General features: G+C 46.8%; 3 protein-coding genes across 4 annotated transcripts; all 3 read right to left on the bottom strand.

The window, feature by feature from the left end:
• Nucleotides 1-2,548: 2,548 nt before the first annotated feature.
• LOC124707346 (photosystem II reaction center W protein, chloroplastic-like) lies at nt 2,549-3,351 on the bottom strand. Its single transcript, XM_047239003.1, has 2 exons — nt 3,231-3,351; nt 2,549-3,138 (listed from the first exon to the last, which is right to left on the bottom strand). The coding sequence occupies exons 1-2, from the start codon at nt 3,292-3,294 to the stop codon at nt 2,819-2,821; spliced, it is 384 nt and encodes a 127-aa protein (XP_047094959.1). The 5' UTR covers nt 3,295-3,351; the 3' UTR covers nt 2,549-2,818.
• Nucleotides 3,352-9,559: 6,208 nt separating this feature from the next.
• On the bottom strand, nt 9,560-11,603 carry LOC124648462 (40S ribosomal protein S15-like). The gene is made up of 3 exons (XM_047188229.1): nt 11,425-11,603; nt 11,258-11,315; nt 9,560-9,869 (listed from the first exon to the last, which is right to left on the bottom strand). The coding sequence occupies exons 1-3, from the start codon at nt 11,601-11,603 to the stop codon at nt 9,621-9,623; spliced, it is 486 nt and encodes a 161-aa protein (XP_047044185.1). The 3' UTR covers nt 9,560-9,620.
• Nucleotides 11,604-18,758: 7,155 nt separating this feature from the next.
• On the bottom strand, nt 18,759-22,611 carry LOC124707347 (calmodulin calcium-dependent NAD kinase-like). 2 transcript variants are annotated; one of them, XM_047239004.1, is made up of 8 exons: nt 22,515-22,611; nt 21,653-21,876; nt 21,485-21,546; nt 20,464-20,685; nt 20,144-20,273; nt 19,648-19,973; nt 19,274-19,415; nt 18,759-19,185 (listed from the first exon to the last, which is right to left on the bottom strand). In XM_047239004.1, the coding sequence occupies exons 1-8, from the start codon at nt 22,609-22,611 to the stop codon at nt 18,946-18,948; spliced, it is 1,443 nt and encodes a 480-aa protein (XP_047094960.1). In that variant the 3' UTR covers nt 18,759-18,945. The 2 variants fall into 2 exon arrangements, with proteins under 2 accessions (XP_047094960.1, XP_047094961.1); XM_047239005.1 differs by lacking the exon at nt 22,515-22,611 and having other exon boundaries at nt 21,485-21,560; nt 21,653-22,040.
• Nucleotides 22,612-23,827: the final 1,216 nt, after the last annotated feature.

The raw sequence follows: 23,827 nt of genomic DNA on the forward strand, positions 1-23,827 counted from the left end.
TGCACTTGCCACTTTGACATCACAGATTCTTTTGGAGTTCCACAACGGGACTACGGGAGACGAGCGCAAGCAGGTGTTCGCTGCCAACCAGGAAATCCAACAGACAAAGCCACATGAATGAGAAGTTTGCAAGCACGGCTGTAGCTTGATAGCGACGAAAAATGAAGAACGACAAATGAAATGTGCGTTTTGCTGGAGCCTGGAGGCAGAGAGAGGTAACAAATCCTTTTGCATGCACGGTAGCTAGGCATATACACAACCGCCGGAGACATATTTACATTTTTCGATAAAGAGAATATATTAATATCAAGAAGATACCAATTACACCCAGCCTCTGCAACAACGCACCACCCTAATGGCACTACGGATGCACACAGCCAAAAAAAGGAAAAGAAAACTAAGAAACAAAAGTCCCGCTACAGCATCTCAGGCCTAACAACAGCAATACATCCACCACCATGACAACACCTGAATTGCAGACTCTCCAAAAAACGACGCCTTCAAGAAGGGAACAGTGCTCAAACACCGTCGTCGCCCGATCAAAGATCTTAGGTTTTCACCCTGAAGATAGTCCCCGCTCTCAAAACAATGCCTCCACCTTAAGGCCAGACCTTGGGTTTTACTTAACCACATAATTCGAAGCGGTCCAGCCAATTTTGATCTTGGAGGAAGAAGCTAGGAAACAACATCCTGTTTTTACTCGAGAAAGAAAATCCAATAGACCAAGCCATAAGGTATCACAGGGTTGCAAGCCACAGGTACCCGAGGATCGTATGGTATGGCAAAGGCTGTTGTTGGTAGCAGCAAAAGGATGATGAAGGACAAACGAAATGTGCATCTTAGCTGGAGCCGTGACACAGAGATAACAGATCCGTTTGCACTGCGTTGCTAGATGTACTAGAATCAGACTACGAGACAGAGGAGACAGGCGTGAGTTCAGGAAAGCCTTGTCGCCGCCATTCCCGCAGGTGGCACGGCATCGACCTGTCCGGCCGAGAGGCGACGGACTGAAGGAAGCTGGGTATACGTCGAGGACAAAGGAGAGTGCAGCAGTACCAGCAAAAAAGATATGACCAGGTTCAGATTTGCTCGATTTCACCTGATCGATGATTCAGGTGGATACATGACGACCCAAGTTGTCAAGGAGCAGTTTCATCATTAGTGGTCGTCAGAGAAGAATCGAAACCCAGGACCTCAGGATATATAGCTCAAAGCCAACTGAGCAACCTCCTCGTTGTGTTACTACATCGAAGCAAGACCTGTCAGTCACTTCCTAACTGTTGTCCCGTGAAAGCCGCAGTTGCCGAAAAAACTGACTGCGAGCGTACAAAGCTGGTTCCCTATCATCAAACGTAAGCCGTAAGCGTGGGAACTTCACGTGGACCTTGGTTAACTGCAAACATCATCGGAACTTAGACAGAGACCAGGTTCAGTTTTTCTCAAGTCATTTGAAGACGAATTAATTCAGATAGTTTGTGATGACCCGGGGTGCCAGAGGAGCGTTCCAAGGCTTTTGTGCTATTGCAGCGAAGCAAATCCTCCAATTACCTTTCTGTACCATCGGTAAGGTATAGCCTGCCTGGCTAATAGCTACTTAGGTGACATCTGCAAGTGAGAATATAGGATGATGCATTCCTCGAACACAGAATCAGATCACGTGTGCCGGTAACTGTCCGTACTTACGGTATTGCATAGTGACAGTGCAGCATTAGCTCACCGGGGAAATCAATGTTTTCTTACAGGAAGAGCACACAGGGAGCACCACATCAATCAGCAGAAACATGAAGGAGCTCAAATGTAGTTCGGAAGTAAGTCAGCTATAGACCAGAACAAGACCACCAAAAACTGAAACCGGAAAGTCGATTTTGAAGCAGGGTTTTGGAATTTGTCGAGGAAAAACAAAGCTCCGATTGAGAGTATGAAAAGCACTCCTTTGAACATGAATAAAAAAAGATGATGAAGTTCAGATGCTCAATTTCACCTGATGAAGGAGCTCAAATGAGGTTCGTCGGTAGTCAGCTACAGATCGATAAGGACCACCAAAAATTGAAACGCGGAACTCGAATTTGAATCAGGATTTCGTGGAGGAAAAGCAAAGCCCCGATGAGGTATAAAAAGCACTCCCTTGAACATAAATAACAAAAAACATGATTAAGTTCAGAGTTGCTCAATTTCACCTGATGATTCAGGTGTTTATGTGACGACCCAAGTTGTCACTGAGAATTTCATCATTACAAATCATTTTTTGGGGTGAGTGAGGCTCGAACTCTCGACCTCAGGATCACTCGCATTAGCTATGAGACCTACGCGCTAGCCAACTGCGCCACCACCCCTTTGTGATGTTTAGGTGAAACAACCGTTAGTTTAATATTATTCTTGCTACTTGATTATCCTGTCAAATAATAGTCTGGAAAAAAATAGATCATCCTGCTAAATTCTGTATACGTGCATTGCATAATTTGCATTAAGAGATTTGTGCAGCTTATATCATTCAGTAAAACTCCTTGGACAGCAGGATGAGAGATTTAAGCATTTAGACACAATAAACTGAAGGGATCCCTAAACTGAATGCTTAGGTGTGCTGCTTTTGGATCTTAATTAGGACCCCCATAGGCCCAGATCGATTACTAACAGCTGGATTACATAGATTAACACAATTGAACTGGAACTCGCTGAGAAAAAAACGATCATAACATTCGCAACAATTTAACACTGTCATAAGCTCATAGCTGACTGCTGCTTCTTGAATCTTGAGTTAAACAATGTCATTCGCAGGCATGCAGAAGAAGAAGACGGTGGTGGCGTGGTGGTTGAGAGTTCAGAGCGAGAGGCCGCCGGACTCGTCGTCGTCGTCGAGGGTGGAGGAGTAGACGGTGTAGAGGGACCAGATGAGGCCGAAGACGCCGAGCAGGATCCACCCCAGCAGGTTGTTGCTGAGACCTAAGCTGAGTCCGGTCCCCTCCGTGGACACCCGCTCGTCCACCAGCGCCATCGCCGGCGCCGCAGCCGTGGCCATGGCGGTGGCCGCGCCGAGCAGCGGCACGCCGCCCTTGATGACGGCAGGAATCGCCTCCTTACCGTCCTTGGAGTAGGCGCACCTCAGCCTCTCGGCCCTGGTCACCCTCAGCTGGGGCAGCCCTGCAGTTCAGCAACAGCGTCTCAGCGTTAACAATTCAGCATGCTGCAGATGGCAGCAATTTGCATATTTTTTTCATGACAAGATTACTTACCTAGGCCCAGCGACGGCCTGCCGGCGACAGCGACCGTGGCCGCAGTGGCGCTGATCGTTGCCATTGTAGACCTGAGCTCTGGATGGAGAGATGCAGCTCTGAAGATTGCTTACCTAATGTGTAGGTGCAGATTGTTTGGCTGTCCAGCCCTGGCGCCTTATATGTTCTATCCTCATGTGCCCAATCGGCACTTGCCACCTGGACAGACACCACATGCAGGTTCCTACTGGCACAATAACCAGAGGTTTGCACGGTGAAACGAGGCTCCAGCCAGGCAAACCCCAACAAGTTGCATTGGTTGGCTTCAGGTTCAACACATCTCAGGAAAATAACCAGAGGATGCAGCAAGACAAACGAAATGGGCATCAGCTACAGCCAAAAATAACAGATACTTTGCGTTAGAGCTCTTTTACAGTACCCAGCGATGAATATGGGTCATCCAATCGATGGATTGAACGGTGAAGATGAAACCATACTGCCTGACTTCGATCGTCCAACTCACGAGCAGTATAGAGGTGTTCTGCGCCTCCGGAGCAAGCAGTATACGTGAATGAGGGTATTTTAGGAAGATCATATTTTGTAGCAAGCCAGAGTCCATCTCCTACCTCCGTTCGTCCAGTTTGCCCACCCAAAAAATCCCCTCACTCTGTTTCCGGCTGCCACGGACCTGCACCCTCGTAGCCCCTCCTCTCTCCCCTGCTTGAGCAGCGGCGGAGACGCGAGCCACCCTTCCCAGCCAGGGTCCGGCCGCCGCCAACGCGCACCCCCGTATCCCCATCCCCTCCTCCTCGGTCGATTTGAATGGCCCTACGAACTAGGGTTCCGGCCGTCGCCAGCGTGGACCACCGTGTGGCGCAGCTGGTCGATCTTGGGCCAGGATCCATCCTCGGCCATGAAGTTTTAGGAGGGCCGCGCGGCCCAGCCGGTCAAGTACTGAGCAGAGGCAGAGGCGGTCTCGCCGGCGGTTGCCACTGAGCGCGGTGACGAAGCTGAAGCTGCGGGTGGCCGAGGCAGAGGCGGTGTCGCCGGCGGTTGCCGCCGAGTGCGGCGACGAAGCTGCAGGTGGCCGAGGCAGAGGCGGTGTCGCCGGCGGTTGCCGCCGAGTGCGGCGACGAAGCTGCAGGTGGCCGAGGCAGAGGCGGTGTCGCCGGCGGCAACCGCCGAGCGTGGCAACGAAGCTGCAGGTGGCTGAGCCCACCGGTACAGCTCTTCTCAGACGGCGTCCCGGACAAGGCTGACCATGGTTGGCGGCGGAGTTAGAGCGGCGGAAGTTGCGGAGGTCTGGTGATTGACGGCTAGTGCCTCACAGAGTCTCCACTGATGGGGCGACGAGGCCTGAAATCCAATCATAGGACTAGGTAATGCTTCTGCCTCAATCCATAGCCCTCTCGAGATGAAATCATATCATCATGAACTCTAATTTAATTGGTGGTTCGCATTGCTCAGTTAATTATGAGTTCACGGTAGCTTAGTATATTTGGTTACCATTCTGTATGCTCTTTTGGAATATTTGTCGGCACTGTATTTGTTTAGAGTTAATTATATATGAACCAAGAACCTTCAGCTGCTTAAAAATAATAAGCAATTACCCATTTATCAACAAGCTCTTTCGCTAATTTTCTGTTGGGACTTGGTTCTTACCAAAGGCTGCATACACACCGTAACAGAAAACCTGTTCAATCAAATTTGTTAATGATGTTTTGTTAGTTACTACCACAATTGCATTCTTAAGACCTGCTGAATTAAAGTACGCCACACATACATCTTCACCATTTGATTGGTGTTCTATTCACACTCCTGATGTTTCTGACCAAGAGAGTACAAAAACAGAACCAACCCCTATCTTTCTCACCAACATGGTACAAGAACAGAGGCATTCCTCATTCAAATCAGCGCTAAGGCAGCCCTAGTACCAAAGTTATCGTCAGTTGGTTAATTGGTTAACCAAGCAACTTAGCGTTATGGTCATCTTGTGGTAGAACCAACAGCTCTACCGGGCCTAGGGCGTAGTTTGTAGGGGAAGGAGGGAGAGGTGTGCGGACGAGGCGGTGGACGCCGGCGGCTGGGCGCCGTCGTGCGCGCGGAGAAGAGGAGGGCGGCGGCTAGGTTTGAGAGACCGACTCCTCAGGGAGTCGGCAATAATGAATCTGATTATTGCTTGATTGTTTTGCATCGTTACATCTGATATATAAAGAGCTAAACCCTAAACTGATAATGGGCTAAGCCCCTAGTTGGGCCCCTGGTTGGGCCCCCTCCTAACATAACCAATACCGGTCATAACATCTCTCCCCGCCTGTGCAAACAGCTCGTCCTCGAGCTGGTAGTCGGGGTAGTGCTGGCCGACCATCGGCGATTGGCGGTAACGCTGGTGGCGCTGCCGGCGGCTCCCCACGGTAAGGCTTCAGCAGACCCACATGAAAGACATCATGGATGCGGGAACCCTCTGGCAGCTGAAGGCGATATGCAAGTGTGCCCACACGCTCCAAGATGACGAAGGGGCCAGCGTAGCGAGGTCCAAGCTTGCGCCTCGCACGCGGGTCGAGGGACTGGGTGGAGCGATGAAGAAGGCGCAGCCACACCCAGTCGCCCACCGCATAAGCCACCGCGCGATGATGACCGTCGTAGTAGTGCTTGGCGAGTTGCTGAGCCTGAACGAGACGTTGCCGCACCTCAGCAAGAATCTCGTCGCGGTTGCGGAGAAGCGCCCCCGCAGCCTCTGTCCCGCTGTGCAGTTAATTTCTCGAGCCAACCTGTTAGTAGTTGTTTTGGACACCTTGGTGATAATCCACTCAATATGCATCTATTTAAACCGGTGGAATTATCTATAAGGATTCGAGGTGGGACTAAGAAGAAAAATATAAGCAGACGCTAGACCGAGTTCTGTGCATCTCGTTGTCGTGAATTGGCCCGATTGAGATTGAGATTGAGATTGAGATGGGATTGTGACTGGGAATTGGGCCGTTCGTCCGTCTCTCCTGGCAGCTTGGCGGAAGCCTCAACAACCGAACGGGTACCTGGTGGCAAGTGTGCAGTATTATGTGATTTGCTGGGAGGGCAAAACGGTCCTAAAAATAGTTGGACGAAAATTTTGGCAGAAATTTTAGCTTCTTTATTATTAGGTATAGATTTAATTTCTAGAACTAAAATTATATTTAACCAGGTAGTCTAAACATCTGGTACATATTTGTAATGTTGTGGTATAAATCATAGATTGTACTATACTATATAGAAGACATAGTGCTACTATAAACTGGTGTCGAGCATTCCTGCTGTTTTTCTAGCAGTTCCATTCACTGATTAGTACAATGAGCTCCTATAACTTTGCTAGTGCACTCTATGTGTTCCTGTCTAGTGTGCTGCGTCTACCTAGCATGAATGGCCGGTGCTGGGAAAGCAGCTACCCTTAAGTCACTCTCATTGACATTATGTGATATACTTTCGTTGCTAGTCCTATAAAAAATTGGTACTTCTGTTGCTAGCTTACCTTGCATTGCAAGATTACCCGCGGTAGTACTGCTTTAATTTTGTCTCAGTTGAGATACAAAATAAAGGAACTCCTAACTTGCAATTGTTGTCTTGTATGACAGGTTGATGCTGATGAAAGAATTTGGCTGGAGCTGGATGGAGGAATGATATCATCACCTATTTTTAGAAGGATCATAAAAAATTTGTACTTAGCCAGAATATTTTTCTTGTAGAAACATCGAGGCATGTGTTTTAGCTCCGGTCCGTCGAGCATATATTTAATCGTGTGTTCATGTAGTCTATGATGAGATGTTTAAGCTCCATGTAAATTTATCTCGCCAGAATTATTTCATGGCATTATATTGATGTTTCTTTGTCTTGTCGTGCAAAATCATTTAGGTTCACCACTCTCCATAGACAGCTCGATCTCCATCCGAGGAGCACCGCATCTGCAAGGGGAGCTCAGATGTTTGTTCTCGTTTAGTTTTTTCAATAGAGCACACATAAAGACGCTGGATAACTATGTATGTGCCCGGCTTTTTATTAGTTCCTCATTTCTAACGCCAAACCCCTTCAACTTGGCATATGAGTTGTAGTACTTGTAATCTTCTTCCTCTCAAGAAAAAGTTTCATTAACCTCCATACCCTCCATGACATACACTGCAAATATGAATCAATGCTAGACTATATTATAAGTCTGAGAGTCAAATTAACACATGTTTCAGTATGAATATGAATTTTTTCGATAAAGGGAATATATTAATATCGAGAGATACCAATTACACCCAGCCTCTGCAACAACGCACCACCCTAATGGCACTACGGATGCACACAGCCAAAAAAACGAAAAGAAAACTAAGAAACAAAAGTCCCGCTACAGTATCACAGACCTAACAACAGCAATACATCCACCACCATGACAACACCTGAATTGCAGACTCTCCAAAAACGACGCCTCCAAGAAGGGAACAGAGTGCTCCAACACCGTCCTCGCCCCGATCAAAGATCTTAGGTTTTCACCCCGAAGATAGTCCCCACTCTCAAAACAATGCCTCCACCAAGGTCACCGCCGGGCACAACCGGTTAAGGTCGGACCTTGGATTTTCACCCCGAAAGGTAGGACTCGCGCTTCACATGTGTTGTCGCCCCCACTTTCATACCGCTCGCTGTGAAGCCCGGACACCAAGCAAGCCCCTCAACAGCGCGGAGACTTGAACCTCCCTTAGCTAGTCCTCCCTCTCGGCCTTCATGAAATTCTCTTCTTCCGACTTTCATCATGGATCCATAGTCACTTGATGTCAACACGAGAAAAGAGCTTCGCGCCGCTCCCTCCGGAACCAAACGGTCGGAATAAACGCATGGGTGCGCACGACCAAATACCTCTCGATCCAGCAAACTCCGGGCAAAGCACCGTTACATTCGCCGGCGGAGCCTTCCGGAACTCAACCCTCCGGCCGGATCACGAGTACGGAGCCTCCGGTAGGTCCTCCTCTTCACGCAAGAGAGGCCCTAGGACCGCCGCCTTTATTCAGGCCGGACCCCCACGTCTGCGACCATCCCGGGCTGGCCAACCCAACCCTCCACCGGCGACACCATCGCCGGCTTCCATGCACCTCCATCTCACCACCGGCTGGCGATGATAGATCAAAAATCCACCACCACCAACCGCAGGCCGACCCTCTCCGGCGAAGAAGAGGCCACCTCCTCCGTCAAACCCAAGGCTGCTGCCCCGGGCGCCCTCGTGTCGCGGAAGATGCCCGAGATCGCCTCCACGCACCAACGAGAGACGGGGGTGGATGGCATGGCGCAGACCAAGGGTCTGGCCGCCGCCCACCACCAACCCCTGCCGGAGTGCTGCGGGAAGCCGACGAGAAGAGGGAGACTGCAGCGCCGCCCATCCCACCCGCGCCAGGGGACAGCCGACGGGAGGAGGGCCGCCGCCGCCGTCGCCCATCCCACGCGCGTCAGCTCCGCCAAGCATCGAGGAGGTGGGGATCCGGCCGCCGATCTGCACGCGGCGACGAGGAAGGGCCCCCGCCGCCGCCACGCCCCGAGGGACTTTGCCCCCGGCGGCGCTACCGGCGGCGGCGGAGGGCGGGGTGCGGGAGGGTTAGGGTTGGGGGAGGGAGGTATGAATATGAATATGGGTCATTCCATTCTTAAATTCTTAAATTATTCACATGGCTTGCCACGGGTGAAACTTACAATGGATCTGCATAGGGATTCAGTCACCCTGTACATTCTCAGTTTCTAGTCCTGCTACCAGCATCTAGGCAACATAAAAAAAGATAAAACTATTCAGAGGGGTTTGCCATTGGTGAAACTCACAATGGAATCTGCATAGGGGTTTGCTGCGTGTGGAATTCTCAATATAATGCAAATTTACGAGCTAATTCCATCTCAGAGTGTGAATTTACTTAGGATGAGGCCATGAGGGCATGGCAGATGAGGATGCGGAGTCGCTACGGCAAGGTCCACGAGTGGGCGACCCCAGTCAAACACGGCGGCGAAAAGCGGGTGTGGCGGGAGCGCGACGGGAACAGGAACAGAGATACGTCGGTGCCGGCGACCAAGACGACGGCGCGTGAGGCAGAGGGCAGACGACGATCTCGGTAGTAAATGGGCTGAGATCTTGGCCCAGCAGCAAGTTCCATTACGGAAAAAAGCTTCCACTATTTCAAAGAGTTGGAAACGTCTATGATACCCTCAGAAAAAAAATGGTGACATGTTTGTATACTGCTCCCTGCAGTACAGGGTACCGTAAAAACAGGTAGCAGGCAGGTGCTCACAGTTCCAATAGACATACTAGAATTTCCACCACATACTTCTTCCACTACATTAGACATACTAGAAATTCCACCTCAGACAAAACAGATGATCACAAATCCAGGAAAAGCTTCGGCGTGGGAAGTGCCGCAGGATCCTTCACTTGAGAGGAATGAACCTTGAGGAGTGGGTGGCGCCGATACCGGGCCTTCCGTGCTTGACAGGCTTGTAGGTAAAGGAGAACTCGCCGAGGTAGTGGCCAATCATCTCAGGCTTGATCTCAATCTGGATGACGAATTTCCCATTGTACACTGAAATTATGCTGCCTATCATCTCTGGCACGATGATTATGTTGCGCAGATGAGTCCTCACAGCTTTTGGCTTCTCACCAGCAGGTGCCTCCCTTTTCTGTACATTTTCAGAAAACAAAGTATGAGCTTCAGATGCTATAATCTCAAACAAATTTTCAGTACAACAAAGTTAATGGTTCAAAACAACATTAAATTATGTATATTTTTGAAGCTGGATGTCACACAAATAACTTAGAGACGATGAAAACACTAAAACCTGCTACAGACCAAAGTATTCCCATAAACTTAAGCACACACAATTCTACCACTTTATCCAGATCACATTAGTCAATTCCAATCAAATAACGAGTACTCAAAAATTTTATATCATACAGTTCTAGTTTGTGATTTTCTTTTCTTTCTACCCACATTAAGAAAATAGATGTGTCTCACAGTAATTAGATTATAAGGAATATATGTATATGTCAGTGGACTCTGAAAGATGCAAAACAGAGCACCCAGACTGTTAGCACTACTCACTATACAGATCTACTATCAGAGTGCTCCATGGTAGCCTAAAGATGATTTCTCCAACATCAAAAGTACCAGATCAAAAACTTAAGAACTGGAAGTTGATAACTGAACAAAAAATTGTAGGACATGGCCTAGACGATCTTTCTTTTCTGTAGCGTAATGAAAATATACTTCAGCCTATTTCAAACAGAAAAGTCAGCATCTTAGCATGTTGCACAAAAGCTTGCGAGCAATACCCCTCCAATGGCACAAATCAATACATTCAATGGGTTGCAGTATCAGTTGGCTGTTGGCATCTCAGACCACTAAAAGCAACGACATATCTGCTATAGTTATCCAAACACATTGCATGAACCCTCTGAATTCTACAAACCAGAACCAGGGTATGCTGCCAAAGCATCAGAAAATTAAGATTGAAGCTCATGCCTTACCCAACTTCACAATAGAGTTGAGTTTATTAGCAATAGAAATGTCAATAGTTTACCAAGAAAATCTCAATTTAACCATCCTTTTTTAGAGCCAATTTAAGCATCCTAGTGCCGGAAACAGTACATTTAACGAAAAGACTTAAATTCTTAATGCTGCAAACAGTACATGGCACAATTAAACCTACAGGGAGAAGGACAAACTCAAGTATTTTTTTTCCTACTTACCTCATCAATAATATCCAAAACAGTCACGAAATGAATCTATTGGACACTACAATGACCAGGATAGAACGAGTAATCCATCAAACCATGTACTGGGTGAAGTAGATATACCAAAAAAAAACAATCTTTTTTGGTCAGACAACTCCTAATTATACTACTTCATACACACATGATGATTGCCAAGTTAAAAATCGCATCCAGTCAAAGCTCGTCTAGAAATCATCTACTATTGTGGCGTGCTGGCACAAGTGCTGACCACAACGGCGGTTACAAAGTGCAGTAAATTCAGAAAACCCAAGAGCAGAGTTGCACTAAAAATTACCGCCTTGCGCAGCTTCACCATGAGCGCCAAGGCCTTCCTGCTCAGCCCCCTCTTGTACCTACAGCAATCAGAAAAGCAAGTAACTTTTATCACTTCTTCCCTTCCATTCAAGCGATCTCGCTCGATCTAGCTAGATGCACGCGCGCGCGCCGCCGGGCTCTACATACTTTCTGCGGCCGCGGGCGTGGAGGAGCTGGACGAGGTCGTCGGTGGACATGTCGAGGAGAGCCTCGAGGTCCACGCCGCGGTAGGTGAACTTGCGGAACGTCCTCCTCTCCGGCTTCCCGGCAGCGGCCACCGCTGTCTCCGCACCGATGCCCGCCTGCAGTGCCACGAAGAAGCGCATGGATTAGCTCGGTGATAGGGGAATGCGGGAGGGTTTGGGGGCGCGAGTTGGCCGCGGCTCACCATGGCTGCTGCAGGTTGCGGGAGGGGAGCGGAGGCCGGAGGAGAGGCGGTAGGGTTTCGGCGTCCTTGGCAGCGACGGAAGCGGCGGCGGTGGGGTTTTGGAGAAGGTGGCAGGTGGGGAATGTTGGGCGACGGTATATAGGAAGTAGGTCGGGGAATTAGAAGTTTTTTTTTTGGAAGACCGATATAGAAGATGGAGTCCTTCGCCAAAGTACTGTTGGACTATGTTTTGAAACTAGAATTTATGTCCCCTCCACTCTTTTAAAAATTGTTAATTTTGGGCATAGTATAGCAATATAAAAAGGCCAATCATTAAAAAGGTTTTTTTACATGATAGTAAAGGAGTGGAACTCAGTTATAGGTAGAGCTAGTCCGATGGAGGTTTGGTTGAATAAGCTAAGACATATAAGAAAATTTCTTAAGGGATGGGTAAAAAATCAGAGTGAAAAGTATAAGAAAGAGAAAGAGAGATTACTAAACATTATCGATTATCTGGATTTAAAAGCGGAAACAAGTACTTTGGATACAAATGAAAGGGAAGAGCTGAAAAAGGCAAATGATAGTCTAACTAAACTAAGAAGGGAAGAGGAGTTAAAATGGGCTCAGAGAGCGAAGGTCAAGCATATTCAAGAAGGGGGAATAATACGAGATATTTTCACCTAATAGCAAATGGTAAACATCGAAAGAAGAAGATCGTCCAACTTGAACAGCAAGAGGGGACTATTGTTGGGGAAGATAATCTAAAAGTTTATATTACTGAATTCTATAAAAAGTTATTTGGAGCTCCGACTCCAACAAATATTTCTTTAGTTGAGGACGAGATTAATGATATAACGCAAATATCGTCTATTGAGAATGAGATCTTGACTGCCCCTTTTACTGAAGAGGAGGTTCACCAAGCTATCTCACAAATGGAGCTGAATAAAGCTCCTGGGCCGGATGGATTTCCAGCTGAATTCTATCAAAAAATTTGGGAAGTAATAAAAGACGACATAATGGCTCTGTTTGCGCAATTTACTAATGGGGATTTGCCCCTTCATAAATTGAATTTCGGAGTTATCACATTACTACCCAAAAAAGAGAATGCGGTTCAGATTCAACAATATAGACCTATTTGTTTACTTAATGTCTGTTTTAAGATATTCACTAAAGTTGGTACTAATCGCATATCTGGGATTGCCCCGAGAGTTATTAGGCCAACTCAATCCGCATTCATGCCTGGGAGAAATATTTTGGAAGGGGTTGTCATACTTCATGAAACGATTCATGAGCTAAATAATAAAAAAATGGACGGTGTGTTATTTAAGATTGATTTTGAGAAAGCGTACGATAAGGTAAAATGGTCTTTTTTACAGCAAACATTACGAATGAAAGGTTTTGCTCCGGAATGGGGTAGATTAGTGCAACAGTTTGTGCAAGGTGGTAGTGTTGGGGTGAAGGTTAATGATGACATTGGTCGTTATTTCCAAACAAAAAAAAGTCTAAGGCAAGGGGATCCTCTGTCTCCTATGCTTTTTAACAGTGGATATGATTGCCATCTTAATTGAACGAGCCAAAGAAGATGGTCAAGTCGGAGGGTTAATTCCTCATTTAGTTGAGGGAGGTCTCTCTATACTACAATATGCTGATGATACTATCCTTTTTTTGGAACATGACCTCGACAAAGCCGTTAACATGAAACTAATCTTATGTCTTTTTGAAGAACTCTCGGGACTCAAGATTAATTTCCATAAAAGTGAGATTTTTTGCTTTGGAAAGGCAAAAGAGGAGGAAGACCAGTATAAGCAGATCTTTGGATGTGATGTTGTACAACTCCCTTTTAGATACTTAGGTATTCCAATACATTACAAAAAACTCAAAAATGCTGACTGGTATCCGGTAGAAACACGGTTTGAGAGTAAATTAGGATGCTGAAAAGGGAAGTTACTATCCTATGGAGATAGGTTAGTGCTTATTAATTCAGTATTAACTAGCTTACCGATGTTTATGTTGTCTTTCCTGCAAATACCCGTTGGGGTAAGGAAACGTTTGGACTTCTATAGATCTAGATTCTTTTGGCAGTCCGACGAAAACAAAATAAAATACCGGCTTACTAAATGGAATATTGTTTGTCATCCCAAGGATCAAGGTGGCCTAGGTATTGAAGTTCTGGAGATCAAAAATAGATGTTTATTGAGCAATTGGCTTTTTAAACTTCTTAATGAGGATGGGGTGTGGCAGTAGTTGCTACATAACAAATACCTAAGACAGAAAACATTATCAGAGGTTCAACTGAAACCGTCTGACTCTCCATTCTGGAAAGGTTTGATGGCTGTCAAACATGAGTTCTTTTCCAGGGGTTTTTTCAAAGTAGGTAATGGATTGCAGACCCGCTTCTGGGAAGATGCCTGGTTAGGCAAGACTCCTTTGGCTCAACAATATCCTTCGCTATATAATATTGTTCATCATAAGAATGTCACCGTTGCGCATGTATTAGGACAATCACCGCTGAATATTACATTTAGAAGAGTGTTAAATGGTAATAAATGGACTCTATGGTTGCAACTATGTAGGAAATTAATGGCCGTACATTTGAATAATGACGAAGATCGTTTTATTTGGGAATTGACACCAAATGGTATGTTTACAGTAAAGTCAATGTATGAAGATCTTATGTGTGACCATACCCCCTTTCTGAGAAAATATCTATGGAAGGTTAAAATTCCGCTAAAAATTAAGATTTTTATGTGGTTCCTGAGTAATAAGGTGTTATTACTTATTAACGAAGGACAACCTAGCTAAACGTCATTGGAATGGGTGTACAAAATGTGTGTTCTGTGGGGAACAGGAGACCATCCAACACCTTTTTATTGAATGCCCTTTAGCTAAACTATTATGGCGTACGGTTAATTTTACTTTTAATCTTCCACCTCCCACCAGTATTACTAATATGTTTGTTAATTGGTTAAATGGAGTAGATAGACAATCTAAAGTGTATATCCGTATTGGGGTCTCTGCTTTATGTTGGTCTATTTGGAGGAGCAGGAACGATATGATTTTTAATAAAAAACCCTCTTTCCATTTTTTGCAGGTTATCCATATGGTCTTTCATTGGGTCCAGCTTTGGGCCCTGCTTTCCCCGGAGGGACAGCGGGATGCTATGGTTACTGGATGCACACGTCTCCTGATGGTCGCTCAGGATATCTTGTGCCAGGCTGGTTGGCGGCATACAAGAAGGATATGTTGAGTGTCGTTTTTAGTATGGTGTTTTTTCGAAGGATGATTCTTGTATCAATCCTGATGCTGCGTGAGTTGTAAAACTTTAATACTTGGATTTTAATAAAAGTCCGTGTGCATCATCATGATGCAGAAGCCGGGGAATACCCCCATTTCGAAAGAAAAAAAGCCCCCTTCTGAACCGTCGGATGCACTTGAGTGATTTCCACATGTCCAATTATGGTAGTACAAAAACGATTCAATTTTCTCCAGAGTATATAGTATTTGTACCCAACAATTTTTTAGTATAGTCTGTCAAGTCGCGAAGTTTTGTAACATTTCTCTGTAGTGTATCCAACAATTTCTCCTAAGTCATCCAACTTTACAGAAACATGCATGTAACATCGGTACAATTTCTATATATCATATACACATTCAACATCGTAACAGTTGCTCATACTTACACAACCAAAATGATGCACATATGTAAAAAAAACCCAACAAAGTGTGTAACATCGACAAAATCCTCAAATGTTGCCATCATAACCGACCACCAGAACAAGGCTCTATAGCAAGAAGAAGATGAGTAGGCGTCATTTGCCATCCATCGCCAAACTAACATGTCTGCAATCGCCTTGCGCTGAACACCACGAACAAACTGGCTTGTATGTACTACCAGAAGGCGAGGTTGCCAAGAGCTCCGCACATGTTAGAAATCCAACACATCTCAAGGATAGCCTCCCAAACCGTTCGCCTCTTCTGAATTCCCGAGACCAGATTAGGGATCTCAAACGTTATCTCGAAAATGAACTTTCCGTCTAACCACATGTCTTCCCGAAGAGCACATCACAAAGGTTTCGTTGCAAAGTACCATCTTGGTAGATGCTACAAACACGGTCCGCTCATCCCAAGAGAACTGCATGTCCAAACTATTCCATGACTTGTTGTGATATGTGCGCATCCCAGCCCTCAGAGTTCGAGGGTGTGACACACCTTCTACCAGTTGACAAGGAAGTGACCGTGGTGGGCTACCTTCCTGCCAGCCCAAGGGAAACCCCGCAAGATCATCTCCACATGTTTTGGTGTTTTCTTGGAGAATCCCAACACCACGAGTTTATGGAGAGGGATGGTCGTTAGAACCAACCTAACCAAGGTTAGTCGTCCTACCTAGGTGATACATGTAAAATGTATCCATGAATTTTGGTGTTTATTCCATGATATTTACATGATATGTGAGGTTCCATACATGTTTACATTGATTTTTGAGGATTTTCCACAAATTTTTCTTTCATTTGTTTGTAATGTTACATAATAGAAACCCATGGTTTTTTCAAGTTTCATGGACCTTCCGGATGCAAAATGGACCCCAACTTTTTCCATGTCACCTTTTCGAGAAATACAAGAAGATAAGCCGAAGAAGTACTAGGGGAGGCCCGCAGGGCGCTTGGTGGGACCCATTGTGCGGCCAGCCCCTTGGGCCGCTTCATGGTGGGCCATAGACACCCCATGGCCCCTTTTATAGGTCAATAATCCCAACTCTTTGTTCACTTTGGACCCTTATAGTCGTCCGAGCAACTGCAAATAGCAATTACGGAATTTAAAGAAGCCATCTTCTCATAACCATTGCGTGGGGGGGGGGGGGGTAATCTCTATTAATAGACTTATTAAACTACTTGTTGGTCTTCTCATCAATGGTATTACCACTAAAATCTATATGGGGGTTCAATATGTCATTTTCAATCTCCCTCTTTTTGGTGGTTGATGATGACAGGATTTAGAGCTTAGAAAAGTTGATCTAAATTTGAGTGGTATTTAACTAGATATAGGTGGGATTCATGTGGAACGGTTGATTTTCCCAGAGTATGTGCATTGTGTATTCAAAATGAAAATTCTACTAATGCACAAGCATAGAGGGATACTTCCCTATAACCTTTGCGCAAGCTATGTGTGATTATGGCAATACTATGGAAAAAAGCAGCATGTGACAAAAGATATAAGATTTAAAAAGCATAACACTTCATAAGCATTCATAATAACCGAATAAGCATAGCACGTGGAAATGGCCATTTAAACAACCCGACGGTGTCTTACACAAATAATATCTGGTCATTCACCCATCCATGAGATAGATTGATGGCAGCATGTGACCATGATTCATAACTCAGCTTCAGTTTTCAGGGATCAATCACCACCCTTTCTGGCTGGAACGGAAGACTCTATTGTAATAAACCTTTTCCTAGCTGAATTTGATCTTTGGCGGCGGGGTACGCTAGATGCGGGCACTAGAGAGTAGTCATTTTTGTTTCAGGGCGGCTGAGTCCTTGTCTCACCTTGTTCTTACTCTTGTACATGTAGAACTCTTATCCAATCTTGATGCAAAGACTTGCAGTCACTTGCATGTTCATGAAAAGAAGTTTTCACGGATCAGAGAGGCAGAAGAGGAAGATGGTGGTGAACTGGTGATGATCTTCAGAGCGCGAGGCCGCCGGACTTGTAGGCATCGTACGTCAAGGATGGAAGAAGATGAGGCCCAACGCACACAGCAGGATCCATCCTGGCTTCGGCTTCCGCACCGTATCCTCTGTCAACATCCTCTGATCGACCAGGGCCGCCTCTTCTCATTGGAGTAGCTGCACCTCAACCTCTCGGCCCTGGTCACTCTCAGCTGAGGCAGCCCTGTACCTGCAGCTTAGCAGTACAGCGTCTCAGTGTTAACAACATAATATGTTGCACATGAGTGGCATACATTTTATTTTTTGGGGCAATTTTCATATTAATAAAAGCATAATACCAAAGAGTATATACAGGAAACAAAATAAAAAGGTTGAAGAAACTAAAACGGATCAGCTAGAGATTACTAAGCCATTATCTTAACTTCGACTACCATTTTTGTGCGGATGCTGAGCTTGCTTACCTAGTTACCTAGAACCCGCGACGGTTTGGCGGCATTTTTATCGACGGGAACGTCGCCTCCCAGTGAATGAATATTCCGCCTTTATGAGACACACAGATGTCAAACCTGGTGTTTAAACTCTGGTGGACCGGGGGTACAACCACTCACCTATCCACCCAACCTCAGGTTGATTCTCCTTATATATTCTAGCATTGCCACCTTGAACATCACAGATTCTTGTTGGGAAATCCTGCAGAGTCAAACGACTCCAACCAACTCGACTCTTGGAAGATGCAACTATGAAGGTGGGGCACCAGGTACAACACTTGCATCTTGTATCTCCCAGAGGAAAATCAACGGACGACATGGCCATAAGGATCATAGGTTTGCACGGTACACAAGAGGAAATGCTACAGATTTTGCACAACAGTAACCAAATGATGCAGAAAGATAAAACGGAATGCACATTTTAGATAGTACTAGATACTTTGCTTTTGATTTCCACTCATGTACAGGATAGGCACCACACAAGTTCTCCAATTCAACTAGACATATATACCATGTATAATATAGATGAGGGTGCCCACTGCCCAGGGCACCTCATCTCGTCATTTTGTTGCCTCATTCTCTTAGGCCAAAGTGAAAATTTTGCATCATTTTGTTGCCTCATTCTCTTAATGACAAATTTCACAAAACTACAGAGTGATTAATTATGTCACAACATTGGAAACCAGACCTCACGTTTGATGTCATGTACGTCTCACTAAGGCATATCAATTTTTCAGAACAAAGGCAATATTTTTGTCGATAGCAAGGTACCTATGATGATTTGTCAATCCTGGAACCTCACTGCTCCGGTCTTTTGTAGGTGTTCCTGCTAAAGAACACCGTGCTCCGAGCTTGTGCTCTTATCGAAGATTATCAAAGCACACCGTTAAACAAAATTGCACTGACGAGTGGGTGCAAAAGGACGCCAGATTGAGTTGATACAGAAACACAATGATCGATCGACAACAACGGCCTTTTCCATTAGCCATCTAGCACCACCCACCAGTGTTAATAAGCCACATCAAACAAAGATCGTGGAAAAAGAAAGAAGAAAAGAAAGAAAAACGCCCACAGGCACCAGTACGGCTCAAAAGTTTGTACCGGTGCGTCACTGCGGCAGGCACAGACGGCCAGCCGACGGCTACTATGACGCGGCATGGAAGCGTGCCTCGCTCGCCTGCACCGCGGCCTTGAGCTCACGCTGCATGGACGCCCTGGACGGTGACGCCACGAGGTCCTGCCACGCCGAGGGCGATGGCTCTCCGTCAAGGTAGAGCTCATCGACTGAGTTGGCCTCGTCATTCAGGCCGATCGCCCTCTCCAAGGTGCCGATCTCGTCCGGGTCCACCAGCAGGTTGCTCTCGCCATCCTTCCACCCTATCAACTGCGTTTCAACAACACCATATGTTTCTTAACAAGTCTGATAGGGCGACGAGGAGTCCATTATCGACTTCAGAGTTCAGGCTGCTCACCTTCGGAGCACCCATGGAGTTGGTGCTGTAGAGCCTCGCGTTGTCAACCACGCCGCAGTACCCGTGGAATGCCGTGGCGAATCTCTTGTGCGACTGCAGCTGGGACTTCACCCTCACTGCTCTCCCGGTGATCACCGCTCTCCTGCCAATGCCAACTTTTCAGATAGTGCTGTGTTTGCATTCAAGTATGAGCAGATATCTTGCAGATTAATGCTGTTTTGGGTGAGATGTTCAGTACAGGAAACTAACTATATAGTTCAGCTAGTGCCAAATTGTGAGGACATTTGTATGAAACAGAAATAGGAGTAAATGAGTGGAAATTTAGTGAAATAGATGCTAGTTTTGGCATGGGTTGAGTAGGTTATGAGATTCACCTGATTCCCCTGACAACTGCCAGATAGGCATCACATACTACACCGACGAGCTCGATGCGGTAAGGCTTCCTTGATCTCATCTCGCTCTCTTCGTCAGTACTGCAATTCTGAACTGGCTCCCAGTAATCCTCGGTGATTGTCCCGTCTTCAGTAACCTTGTATCCGACGCCCATGCGGTACCGCTGCCGGTGCACAGTCCTTGCCATGGCTACTGTTTGCTCGAAGAATGGCTCCCAAGATAGTGTGCCATCCATGATCACATCCCTCCCTTCGTTGAGAGCAGTCACCAGGAGCGACGAAGCCGCATCCATCGATGACTGGTGCACCTGTATCAAGGTTGTGAATCATAATATAAGAAAGTGTATACTGATTCATCTGCTAATTCAGTTTTTCATTACTTCATTTTTATCAGTCAACTAACAGGTATACACTGTCTCACTCACTTAAGATGTTTTTCTAAATAATATGTGTACATAGAGAACACAGTAACAAATACCAGCTCTGCCGTCTGCAGCATGTCATTGTGGTGGCCTCTTGAGCTGATGGCTCGATATATAACATCGGTTTCCTTGAATGCATCTGCCTCCACCACCACTGCATTAGCTGCTGCTCCAGACCAAAATGATCTGCAAATAATAAATGTATAGCACAGGATCAGCTTATAGCCAGAGACATCGTATATGTAACTGTTCTACGTCTCCAGTTTCGAAAAGGTCCGCATTTCTCATATTTATTCTGCATTTTGTGTGTCACAAAGTGTACATATTGCAATAACAGAATTACAATGAGCAATAAGTACAAAATTGAAAAACTTACTCCTTGAGTATATCTTTAAGTACAGTACTCTTGCCAGCTCCCATGCCACCACCCATCAGGAGTAAGACTGGGCTGCGATCACAATGTGCAGCGGGGACCATCACATCACTGCATTGCGCCTGATCATGTGAAGATAGTCCTATGGCCTTGAGCTCCTCCACCAGTGTGGAGAATAGCCTGGTAACCTTTAAGTTTTTTGTGACCCTCTCAAATCTCTGATTCCTGTGTTTATGGGAGAATTAGATAATAGACTTCAGTTTTGGTGTCACAGAAACATAGATTATTAGTTTCATATATCCTCTGTGATTGAAGCAGGTTACAGTTTTATGTTCTATTAAAATAGAAAACTATGTCTCGGATCTAAGTTGTAAGCATATTCTCAATCTAAACTCCTCTGTTTGGGAAGTTAGGGAGATGTATGCTTCATCCAAGAGCAATCTTAAGCATATAGTTCTTGTACTTTTACTTTTTTTACATTTTTAATGTATGAATTCAACTATGGTTTTCCGACCAGAACGGATATCGCTTTAAAAATGATAGGTTCACACTGAAATTATTGAATCCTACTGGCTGCAAATGAATTGCTTAGATGATTTAAAATAATAAATCCAACCACAAAAGCAATGGGCTCATTCATAGAGAACGTTTCCAGGAAAGTCCCATGACGAATCAACATGTGGTTCCAGGAGTAAATTAAAGCCTTGGCACATGGGTATCATCTGCATCTCATCGCTGCTGGCTCGGTTTCTGCTACATGCCCATGCTGAGGTCTGAAGTTGATCTAGCCTCAGGTTAACTAACTTACCGTTTGGTCAGATAGGAGAAAACAGAAAGAATGGGGTGAATAAGGCAATGATAAATAAGGTAAGCATAAACTGGTTAAACCAGATTGGCATACCAAGTACATCCACTAGAGTTAACTGCGGAGATGATGTAAGCCAGAACCAACTGATGCAAAACAAAGCAAAGAATAGCCAAAGAGGCGTGACGTAGCTTGAGAATGGATAGTAAATATACATACCTAGTGGCCTCCAGCACCATGTTCCTGAGCTTTCTTTTAGGTGCACCTTCCACTGTGAGAACCTGTGGATATGACACTGTATCAATAAATATACAAGATATCAGTGGAAGAAGATTGGCAAGGAAGAAAGAACAGAGGGTGGATTTCATTCAAACTCTTTTTTTTTACCTGGGTAATCATGTAGGTGGAACATTTCCAGTGAAACGAGAAGTAACCGAGAATACACTTGTCGAGCTCCTCGATGAACTTGACGATGAGTGATTCAGGGTCCGCCGTGTTCTGGAAGAAGGCGAATATGTTCTCCTCGTAGCCCTTGTTCTTGCGCAGGTAGTCGTAAGCCAGCGTGCAGAGGTGGGGGCACTCGCTCGCGTGGTCGAACCCGATTTGCCTCGCTGGAGAAAAGACCAATTATTTGGTCATGGGAGTGCATACACAGGCATGGAAGCACGAAGGAAGGTGGAGGGGAAACAGCTTAGGTCCAAAACGAAGGAGCATGGCATGGTATTGGATCCTGATAGCGATGTGTGTTTCTATTAAATTGTAAGACAGGGGGGAATGATAGTGATGCGCATGCAGCAGGAGCAGGAACGTTATCTATTGTAGAAAAACGATCTGGTGGATGCGCAAGTTGGGTCTAGTTAAATCTCCGCCAGGGGTCGGGATAATTAAGAAATGGTGATGCTTGTGGAGCTGGGGTTCCCGAGCGAGCTGCGTCCGTATTTCTTGGATGGTGATCGCGCAAACAGTGAATAGGAGGAACCGGAGAAAAATGTGGCGCGGGTTGCCCTGATGAATTGGATCACGCGATTCAGTGGATACTGGCTAGGACTATGAGCAAGCACGCAAGCAGCACGGCAGAACACGAAGAGTATCCGCCCGGCTTATCGACGAACAGGGAATGGCTGAACGGCGGAGCCGCTCCGGTCGATTAATCGATGCTCGCGGCGAAGTAAGGAAGAGCAGCAGCCGGCAGGAAGTAAGCGAGGGCAGAGGGGTGGAGAGGGGATTGGGAGGAGAGGAGCGCACGTACCGACGTAATGGGAGAACCGCTCGAGCTCCTGGACGCGGCTGGCGCTGGACACGGCCAGCCGCGGCACCAGCGCCGCCGCGGGCCCGTCGTCCCTCATGCTGCTCCGGCCGCCGCGGTCAAGGCGAAGCGAGGCGGCGCTGCGCCTGCACAGTGCACAGGTCCTCCACCCAGGCAATGAGGATGAGGAGGAGGGCGCGATGCGGCGTGGATTTGTATAAGCGGAAACGTCTCAGCCGAGTCGTCGGGGCGGGTTGGAAATTTGGGAGCCCCGGGGCAGAGGGGGCAGTGGCGTGCCGTGGCTCCCAACGGAATTGGCGGGTCCGGCGGCGGCGATGGGGACGGCGGCGCGGGATTCGCGTGGGGGCAAGCTAGACGATGACAAATCAGGCGAGGAAGACAGGCATTCCCCCAGTTCCACCCCGCGCGCGGCGTGGTAGTGGGGAGGAAGGAAGGCCTGGCCCTGGCTGTATATGGATGTGGGTTCCGGTCGCGGCCTCGCGACGGCGCGCGTCCTCGTCCTCGGTGGTGGTGGTTGGTGGTGGCGTGCCAACGGCCGGTGGCCGTAATGAGCGATCGCGCGCAGTTTTGACTTTGCGCCCCACCGGCCAGATTCATTTGTAGGAGTACAAGAAGGCGGTAGCCATGTGCGTGCTGGTATGTACGTACGCGGCGACGTCTTCCGATCTTCTCGGCACAAGCGGCGTGCCCGTCAACAATGCACGCACGCCTTCCCTTGACTCGCGCGGATGGTCTCGCTCTCGCTCTCGCAGCCGGCTAGGCTTTGGAACCTGGTGCGGTGTGACCGCCTAACCGGTGTGGATGGACGGCGCAGCAACTCACCCAACCCAACAAAAAGCATTTCATGCTACCATCTCCACGGGCAGCATCAATAGCGTTTTCAATACATCTACTAGGGTATCGGCTATAAAATGATGCTACATCGGCAACCCTATCTATGCCGGCGTTTTCGGAGCCCTGATGAAATACTCCTCACTCGCACGCCGGTCTCGACCCACGAGGACTGGGTGGGGGTGCCGTCACCTGCGGCCACATTGGATTACGCCCATGGGAGCCACACAATCAAAACCCTACCTTTATTTCCTTCTTTCCCGCCACTTTCCCCCATCCATTCCATTCCTCCACTTGCCCACGCCGTCACTGGGATGCCTCCGAGAGGAGAGGGAGAGGACTAGCCACGCAAGAAAGAGGGTGATGGAGAAGCCGGAGGAGGCAACGGACACCGCTTGGGAGGAAGAGCTAGCCCGATGCAGATGCAGGTACGTCACAATTGACCACGTGAGCAAACTCGGTTC

This window comes from Lolium rigidum, chromosome 4 (assembly GCF_022539505.1).
Source record: "Lolium rigidum isolate FL_2022 chromosome 4, APGP_CSIRO_Lrig_0.1, whole genome shotgun sequence".
NCBI lineage: Eukaryota > Viridiplantae > Streptophyta > Magnoliopsida > Poales > Poaceae > Lolium > Lolium rigidum.